The sequence below is a fragment of the Melampsora larici-populina genome (genome assembly GCF_000204055.1).
Source record: "Melampsora larici-populina 98AG31 unplaced genomic scaffold MELLAscaffold_43, whole genome shotgun sequence".
Classification (NCBI taxonomy): Eukaryota; Fungi; Basidiomycota; class Pucciniomycetes; order Pucciniales; family Melampsoraceae; genus Melampsora; species Melampsora laricis-populina.
The window spans coordinates 636692-647104 of record NW_006768807.1 but is presented as its reverse complement, the minus strand read 5'-3'; the positions used below and the strand labels follow the sequence as shown (position 1 = coordinate 647104).

The 10413-nt window shown below is 37.5% G+C and overlaps 1 protein-coding gene across 1 annotated transcript; it reads left to right on the top strand.

Annotated features, from left to right (window-relative positions):
• Positions 1 to 5981: 5981 nt before the first annotated feature.
• Positions 5982 to 7874, top strand: MELLADRAFT_91559 (uncharacterized protein; the record flags this gene model as incomplete). The annotated part of the gene is made up of 4 exons (XM_007414449.1): positions 5982 to 6677; positions 6739 to 6835; positions 6893 to 7741; positions 7813 to 7874. The coding sequence occupies 4 exons, from the start codon at positions 5982 to 5984 to the stop codon at positions 7872 to 7874; spliced, it is 1704 nt and encodes a 567-aa protein (XP_007414511.1).
• Positions 7875 to 10413: the final 2539 nt, after the last annotated feature.

The following is a 10413-nucleotide window of genomic DNA, read 5'->3' as shown; positions in this document are numbered from 1 at the left end:
TTCTGATCCTCATGCTTGATGCAATTGAAAATAAACTGGTTGCTTCAAAGATGGTGAACAATTGACTCAAATCAATCAATGTGCAGATGTCAATTTGACAATTTGCTGTAAGTTGGCTGTTGGACTTTCAAAATTCAGATATGCTGCAACTGAATTATATCACTGATTGATCTATTTGTTGATCAACTTGAAGTTTGGGTGAAGCACCACTCATGCCAAATCTTTAAATAAGCATTCCCGGAACTTTTTTCTCACACATTTTGACATTACAATGTAGATGAGGTCAATGAAGAATTGAAGTGTCAGTTATATCAAGAGTCCATGAGCTATGATAGATGACTTAAAAAATTGAATCACTTATCCAAAGTATCGCCACCATCATTCATGCTCCAATCAATTGACAGACCTGTTTGTAGAATGATTACGGACATCAATACAGCTTTTGAACTTGAAAATCTCAAAGGCTCACTTCACACAGTTTGTTTTGAGCACTGAAATAAATCACAGATATTGTGAGGTGGTCATCATCATCTTATGTTGAGCTATCTATCAATAAAAAATCATCTAAAGCCAAATCAATTTGATCATGAATTGATTCAATTTCATTTTGCAAGATAGATTGGAGGTAGGCCTAAATGATTTTCAATCACATCACTGAATGATGGCTATGAATAAAAATATAACATCATTAAAAATTATATGTAAAAATAAATAAATAAATTGAATTTCTTTTTATGGAGATTTCAAAAATTCATCAGGATGAGTGGTGAATGGTTTCAATGAAAAAAATCTAACAAATCATCAAGTTTTTTGTTTTTATATAGAATCATACTCCCATACTCAATTATCTGTAAAAGCCAAACACAAATCTGCAATCAATAATCAAACCAAATCAAAATGTTTACTTTTGCAAGAAAGTCGTCAAAACCCCCAACCCCTTCAACTTCCTCTTTCCAACTTCCAAACCTTTCAAAAACTTTCAAAAACCTACCCTAAAGCTCATCTCTCTCCTCCCAACTGTTCATCTGTCTCCTCCCAACTATATATCTCTCTCTCCTCCCAACTGTTTTCCGTTTCCAACCTGTCAACATACCTAACCCTCAACCTATTCAATTTCCAATGAAACACTCTACCTTCATCTAAAACCAATTTATAAGTCTCTTTAATCTTTTCAAAAAACTCTGGAAATTCTCAACTTTAATCCGCCTTGATCTTTTCCATTCAAGATCAATTCTTGACACCTTTCTTTACATTTGTTTGACATATAACCTGAACCCCCCCTGATTCCAAAGACTTCACTCATCAGTGTTCTTGATGTTTTTTAAGGAGGAAAGAAAGACTAAATTTTATAAGTCACATCTTCTAACCAAGTAAACCCAGGGCCAAGTGCGGCTTGAACTTCCACCACATAATTGTCCAACAGAACTCAAATGTCTTCTAAAACCTTCATCTCATCCTCAAACTGATCCATCTCAAATTCTTTAATTTGATTTAATTCCACTTCAATCACTTTTAATTTGGATTTCTCTTTAGATTTCTTGATGATCAATTTGATATCTTCTAGTTTAGATTCCATAGAGTTCAATTCAACAGTTTCATTCTTTTTAAACCATCTCTTCAACTTTTAGATTAACCTTTCTCTTTTGGTTCACATCAATTTGATTTTTCTGTCATTTGTCATTTCATACAAGTCTTTTGAATTCTCTTTGTTTTGTTTTAAATTAATGAATCAATTTATTTAGTTGGCTTTTGTCCATTTTTTCATGTTCAAACATCCTACTTCTTGATACCTTTCTAATTTGATCCAATCACTTGCTGTTTGCCTGTTGATCTTTGTTTCTTTCTTTGACTTGATTCTTCTTCTCATTTTGTAGGTTTCAGTTTTTCTTGTTCTTCTTCATCTTTTATCAACTGAAGAAAATCTAATTGATGGTTGCCACAAAAACAAAATCACTAAAATCTTTCATGTTGAGAGGTTCTTGAACTTCTTCATGCTTAGACATCTTTCAAATCTTTTACTTCTACTTCTACTTTAGTTTGTTGTCTTTCACAGTATTCATTTAATTTTGTCAAGATCAATTGAACTTGGGGTTTTACATAAACATGCATGAGATGATTAAATGTTTCAATCAAATGACTTTCATACCATCAAACTTGAACAATTTCTTTCTATTTGAACCAAACTTGATGTTTGATGTTTGATGATCTCTTTCTTGAATTCAATTAATTTAGGTTTTCAATATTTAAGGAAACCCGGATTGAATTCATTTTGCTACGTCTTTTTAATGATTGGAATTAAGTTTAATTGAATTTGATCAGTTATGTAGATAAGATTTAAGTAAGACAAGGTATTGGGCGGATCAGTCCTTGCTGTCTTGCCCCTGAAATCACTGATCATGTCTTGCATACCTGTGCTGCACCACACTCCTGCAGAACTCCAAGTCAAGGCATGTGCAATTCATGACACTATTATTACACTATAGACAGCTTGTGACACACAAGAAGAAACACTTCACTACAATATGAAGACACTGCATGGCCTACGCCTGTCTCAAACTTAGCCCCCATTGAGTACCAGCAAATTAATCTGTCTTCTTCTTCTCCATACCTGCCGCTGCTTTTTTGCTAAATGTACATGTGTTACCTGACCAATTATACATCAGTAATAGATGGTGATATTCTGCATTGTAGGTGCAAAGTGCAGACTCACCTTTAATTCTCAGGCATTTGTCTCCGCATAGAATCTTACAATATTACCTAAGCTTGCAATGTTTCTTGCATCAGGAACTCCCTCCTCAGGTTCTTGGTGGGTGGATTCAAAATTGAAGATTCTGATGATGAAATGGGGGCAATGAAACAGACAATCAAAGGTAAAGAAGAAGACAAAGATGCTAATTTGGTAGATTCAATTGATGATTGGAATGATGATATGATTTGAAGTTAAGTCCTTTGAAGACAATTTTGAGTAAGGACATATAAGTATCAAGAGAATCAAAATTTCTCTTGCTTTCTAAAGGGTCTGTATTTGAAATAATTATCATTTGAGCTCTAAGTTTGGGAGTCAGGTCTTTGAAAGGAATACACTGAACAGATAATACTATGGAGAGATCACACTTATTGATAACCACAACTGTACCATGATCAATTTTTATTCTTTCTCTTCCAGTGAGCTCAGGACAATCTGTTACACTATACCAAAAAATAAATTGGAACAATTGTTATTACATATACCTTTTTCCTACTTTTTTATAATCATTGAAGAATTTAAGTTGACTTTTTTTAGTTTTGTAATGTTCTCATTGCTTTGCAACAATGAATGTTCCAAAAACTTATGTAGTATATGTCTTTAATGAGTTTCTAACAATAAGAAATTGAGGTAACACTTTTCAGTTTTGATTTGGTTTTGAAGTATGAATCCCTAAGAAATCATTTATTGTGACATCAAACCAAGATTACAATCAAAAAGAAAAGACAATATTGTAAAGTTTATATACATTTACAGGTATATATATATATATATATATATATCATGAAGTTTTAAACTTCAAGATTGATTAGAAACACAAATAGACCAATCAAAATGATATAAATTGACCTGACATACATCTTTTTCTACCTCTAGCTCTAACAACTTCAAATCAATTGTAAATCAATTTAGATTCTTCATCAAATCAGTTAGATTTATAAGTATTCCAAATCATTTGAAAGCCTTCAGGCACATTTTGAGAATTGGATGTTTGAGGTAAATCCCATCTATCAAGAAAAAGAAGAAGAAGACCATCAATAAATAAACTTTGATTAAGTAAGTGTCAAAACAGAACTGACCTATGTCAAAATCAAATGAATTAGGATTCAAAAAGAATTCTCAAACAGTGGGATCATGACTAAATTTGAACAAAAGACAATTACTTATCACATCAACTGATAAAGGTACATTGATACCACATTCTAATGCTCCAATTGAAGATTGAGACTTACATGACAATATTTGTTTATTCACAGTTATATCCAAATCAAATCAATGCAAATCAAAAAGAAGAAAAACCTACATACAATTTTCAAGAAAAACACACCTATGTTGTTCAGATCCCAGCCCTAGGCCTAGATTTGGGAAACTATACACATTCATAGCCTTCATAGCTTAAATTCTGTAAACACATCTGCGCCATATTGGATGAATTGTTGTAAAATTGAATCTTTTTGAGATTCCCAAGTTGATGCCCTTATGACACATCATTCCAAAGGTTTTGTTTGTGATTTCGTGGGTGTTTAAATTTGATTGTAGTTCTGATACAACTGAACATTCGAGATCAATCAAACTCTGATCTTTTAGATGGTGGTAATGGTACTGGACATGAGTCTTGAAGATAAGCTACAAGTGAAGAAGAACCATCTTTTTGTATCGTACTTGAAAGTGCATCGGCTAATGGATTCCCTTCCACACCTAATTCTTCAAGTTAGTTGTTGAAGTGTAGCGATCATTTCTAATTCAGTCGGTAAAGCAAGCAGTTTATAAGATGAAACATCAAGGACAGTCAGTGAAGTTGATCTTGAAATCATATGTGGTAATGGAGTAAGTGAGTTATGTGGGGTATAAGGTGTTTTAAGGAACTCACAATAAAATGATGCATCCGAAAGAGACAGTAGTCTTGCTTCGTGATTTTATGTTATCGATCGATCGATCGATGAGTTCTGTTTGAATCGTTTAATGAATTTTGATTTTTTCGATACTTTTAGATGATTTTTAAACCGATTTGAAATAACGTCTAAGTAGGGTAAAAGTTTAGATTCATAACAATCTTTTAAATTATCCAATCAAAGGTTTTAATTTTCCATCAAGTTCTAGTTCTTCAATTTTGGCGTACTGTGCGAAATTTTCTCGATTATTGAGATCACCGTTTGTACGGTTAGCATTGTGAGCCAAAGTTCGCGCTGATCCAGTCATGATGATCGGGAGAATATCTATCTAGATGTAGGGTTCAACTCTGTCAAGGAAAAGTAGCGAGCCAAAAAAGCAGAGTCAGACATCGAATGAAGAGGTAAGGAGAGGAAGCGACTGTATGGAAGAGAGATAAAAAAGGCTCAAACTAACAAAGATTGAGAGTTTGAATCTTTACTGATTGTAGGACAAACAAGTTATTCCAAACACGTAAAACTTGTTGGGTCCAAATCGGTGACACTTTGGCTTGGATAGGTTGATGAATCTTGCAATTAAATCTTTGTTTGTAAGGTGAAAGATGTGGTGATAGGGCCCAATGTAATTTGGCTACACTTGAACAAACTAATGGGTTTTGAGTCGGATCTTTTGGACAAAAAGAAAAGTATTCAAATGCAAGATAACAAATTGAGATCCTTAAGAATAAAGAAATCAAGATTGATAAGAAACTTTTGGATGTGCTGGGGTGCTGTTTAATTTGATGTTTTGTTTTTGGATGGGTTTTTGGTTTAGGTTTCTAAATGGAATGGACACAAGAAGGGTGATTAGGAAAATTAGTTTCCTTGATGAATGTGAATGCATTTAGATTTGATGGATCAGAATACAAACTTTTTTTGATTATCATCTTGGTTTGTTGAGGTGGATGAATCATAGTTGGAGAATTTGAATTTGAGTTGATGATAGTAGGATGCGATAGGTTGATCTTCTTAGTAGGTGAACTCGGAACCTATTAGGTGGTGTCAAACTAGGAAAAGTTGAAGTTTTCAAAATAAAAATTTTGAACCGTGTAATTAAATACATGTGATACAGTTTCAACTGTGTATTTACAGTTTCAACTTTGTATGTATTTGGAGGGTGGCCTCCTTCGGGCTTCACCATTTGTGAAGAAACAAAAAAGGGCTGATGCCCCCATCCTTAATAAATCAACATCTACACAGAACACTGGGGCAGGGTAAAGCGCGTTGGGACAGGTCTCTTGAGGCCGTGTTTGTAAGTACTTCCATAGATGGCCATCTCTTCCAAGTCTCAACGCTAAAGAGCTCTAATGAACTATTACGTACCATCCCCTGAGGGATGCTTTCCATCAGAACCTCTACCTCCAATTTATGGCTACAACCCCGATCCTCCCTCTCATGACCACCAAACTGGACCACCACAACATTTTCCCCAATTTGATCACGGGTTTGAACTGTTTGATCACATGTCTGGTCCAATGCCGCAAACGCCCTTTATTTTCCACGGATCTTCAGATGGAAATTTTGGAGGATTCCCTCAAAGTCATCACATCAGCACTCCCCCTGCATCAGCAATTGCCCACGGAAATTCTGCCGTCCAAGATCAGCCTCATTACCCCAATCAACCACCGCCTAACCAGCCCGGTAGCATGAATACTCAGCCAACGACTTATACGTCCCCATCACCTGTCCTAGTCAAAGGTAAAAGAGGACGCAAGCCAAAGGCCAATAAGACCAATTCAGCAGTGCAGGATACCGCCACGTTAAAATCTCCTAATTGCACGCCGACCAACTCAAAAGACGATTTTCACCGCCACTGGGCAAGACATAAGAATTTGAATGGCGAATCGGCTAGCGATATCTTAATCCAATGGGTCCTCATCCCCGGTAATTACAACAGATGGCGCGAAAAGGGTTCCAAGAAGAATGTGATAGCCAAAGATATCTCGCAATTCTTGATTCAAAATGGAATCTTTGGGTGCGATGGAAATTCAGTGGTTCAACAAGTTTGTCACTATCGTATTGGAAGTAGCAAAACGTGTATACTAATGTAGTTTCAAAATTTAGATGCACTCGTTAGAGGATAGGTATCGAGAAGCTCTAGAGAGGACCAAGCAAACTGGCGGGGGACTAATTGGAATCTCAGGAGAGAAATCATTCTCCGGTATGTATATCTTGTTGAATTTGAACCGATACTGTGGCTCACATCTTGTATATATAGACCAAATCGAGGGGATATGCCCATCATTCTACGAACTGGACCAAATCATGGGTGATCGACCATCAGCCATGCCCTTTGATGAGATAGACCTCGTGGACGACGTAAACGAGAATGATATCCGCGATGCTTTCCAGCTCCGTACGGCCAATCAAGACGTCTTAGATGTGGAACAAAACATCGACAACCCAGATTTTAGTGACCTCTTTGACCCATCTGATACCAATGATGATTCATTCAACCTACCAGCCCCTCTACAACGCGATAACCTGATGGCGGCCATCCAAAATGCAGATCAACCAAAAGTCACCCAATCCCGAAAGCATCGCCGCGAGTCTACCGATAGCATCAAAGAAGATTCCTTCGATTCACACAGCGACGTTATAGTCAAAAAGCGACGGCCATCAGGCTCTTTTTTAAAATCAATTGGCTTTAGGGCTCAATCGCCAAGCAAGTCTGTACTCAAGATCAACACATCTGAAGCACGTGAAAAGGCGGATGAAAATTATGAACAACGCGAACGAGCTATTCAAGCTCATTCCAAGACGGCTATTGGAACACTTAAGATTGGCCAAGAGATGTCTAGTTCAATGAAAACTATCTCATCTGCCATCACGAATTTGGCAAACCCCAAACCCCCACCACGTGACAAAATCGCCAAGAAGCGCGAGAAGATGCAGTTGCGCCGTGAGAAGTGGGAGCTTCAGTTGTTAATTCACAAGCAGAAATCTGAGAATGATTATCGTGATCTTGAGCTAACTACTAAGACTATACGTGAATTGATGGAGACGGGAATGTCCTCCACAGAAGCTACCAACTTGGCAGAGCGTCTGATTGAAAACCAAAAACAAAGTAAGTCAACCTTTGTCTTGAATCGGATTGAGATCACTGATTGATCTGTGACTTTTTTGAACATCGGTCAGAGTCTAGACCCGATTTAGATGCTTTAATGGATTATGACAGCAACGACAGTGATAGTGATTGAGCCGAGGAGCTTGTCAGCTTGTCATGTACAATCCCCGACTTCTAAGCAAAATCGAAAATTTGCTAACGAGTATTTTCCTTTCAATATAAACGTATTCGATTATCCTTAAACGATCGATTCTATGACTACTGAAATATGATGTTATGAAAAATTTTATCCTGTGTGCTTTGATGGTTGTACCTCTCCTTTTTTCTCGTGATAAGGTTGGATTTGTGGGTCTCAAATACCAGCAAAAACATGATTGTATCATCTCTCAAAAATGAAGTAATGAAATTACCAATGCTATGCTCAAATATAAAACCTTGCATTTATAATCGATCATGTTTTGATGTTGAAAACCAAATGATTTCAAAATCGATCGCTTATTTAGCAAATATGAGTAACTCTGTTCGAGTTACTTCACCAGGTAGATAGTGACATCGATCCACAACCAAGGATGAAAAAGCGAACAAAATCATTGATTTCTTTTCATTGATATGTAATTACAATTAATAACAACTAATGATACAATTGTTGGAATTGAGTGAATAGAGCTGCACGAGTGTCATCTGATTCTATGACATCATCATCAATAGCTTCGGATCCGCCATCATCACCTTCATCAAAATCAAAACCATTGTGTCCTAAATCTTGAAGGATTTGAGAATCTTGGACATCGATCAGGAAGTTGTGTAGAACTACTGTGGCACTCAAAAAATAGTTAAGTCGCTTTGCTGATCGAACACCTTTCAGTACCACTCGACACTGTCTCACAAACTGCCACCGAGCCTTCCACAGTAAGATTGTGTGCTCAATCACATATCGAAGTTTGCTGAGCGCATTGTTGAAGTGGTTTTGGGCTGCTGGAAGGGGTATATGTCGAGGCTTTTTGAAATTTGAAACTAAATTTTTCCTTGAAGGGTAACCTGAATCGCCCAGCAGATATTCACCTTCGCCGAAGAAATGTTGAGGGCTCCTTGAGAGCTGTTCAGAAAGAGATTCATCAGCCTTAATGGTGTACATGATTGAGTTGAATACACTTGCCTTTGAATTACGAAAAACTCGTGAGTCATGGGCACTTCCGCACCACCCATGAGTCGCGTAGATGATCCGTTTGCGATGATCACAAACAAGCATTGAATCCAATGCATACGTTGATTTTCGAGTTCGGTAATCCTCAATGTTTTTCTCAGGACCTGTAGCAAGAGTAACCAGTGTCCCATCTATGACACCAACACATCCTTTAAAAAAACTATGCCGCCCAAACGCCTTTTTGATTTTGCTGCGTTCTGTCTGGTCGGGCCATCGATAAAAGCGATCCTTCAACGAAAGGATTGCTATAACACATCGAGTTGTATAATTATAAATACTACCTTCTACGAGAATTGAGAAGTGAGGTTAGCAATTGCCGTTGGACAAAGGGAATGGAAAGTAAAATTTACTTACCTGATATACCAAAACCCAGGGCAAGCATCCTAGGACTAGCACCATTTCCAGTCAACCCGAGATACGCCAGAGCGACCAAGAGTTGCCACTCAGGTGGGGCCTGTGGCGAGCTGGGAGATCTGTTCTGAAAGATGTGATGCCCGCCAATCATGTGAAGTAACTTCACAAAAGTTTCCTTTTGCATCCTTGCCTAAGAAATCAACATATGACTTTGATCACATCAATCATCAAGACCCGAGTTTGAGATACCGAAGAAATACTAACCAGGTGCCTAAACACGGAGCTTCGCTCATTGAAGAGGAGGGCAAAGCGTCCATCGGGTGGTCCTCGTGCAGGTGGCCCTCGTGGTACTAGATAGCGTTGGGTTTGAGCCGCGTGTAGCTGACCGAGTAAGTATTCAACTTCTTCTTGATGCCAGAGTTGAAAAAGAAATACGAGCTGGTTGTCTGAATCATTAAATGTGTTTTCTAGCCATTGCATTGCTAAGCTGAAAACAGTCATTATGATGCAGGAGACTGTGAGAACACGAGATGATTTGATATGTAAGCAGACAGCCAGTTGTGCAATCGAAGACCCCGCCATCGCATGAGAAAATGTTGATAGGCTGGACCGGAGGGGGAATGTAATCGTTGGATCATTATCGTCAAGAGCATCCAGGGCGGTGCGAATTTCTGATACAACGGTTTGGCGACGAGTGATTCGAGGCATATCACATCGAGGAGAGGTGGTTGCTGGCGCGTTTCCCGGTGTAGGTGTTGATTTATTAAGGATGGGGGCATCAGCCCTTTTTTGTTTCTTCACAAATGGTGAAGCCCGAGGGAGGCCACCCTCCAAATACATACAAAGTTGAAACTGAAAATACACAGTTGAAACTGTATCACATGTATTTAATTACACGGTTCAAAATTTTTATTTTGAAAACTTCAACTTTTCCTAGTTTGACACCACCTATTGAAGAGAAATAAAGAATGCAAAAGTTAATCAAACTCAAGTTTGATGTATTGATGTTGAAGTAACCGTTACCTGTGTAGAATAAGAGTTGAGGACTATAGATGGCAATGATTTGAAATGGATAAGAAAGTGATCGGATTAGTTTGATTAAAGATAATCAAAG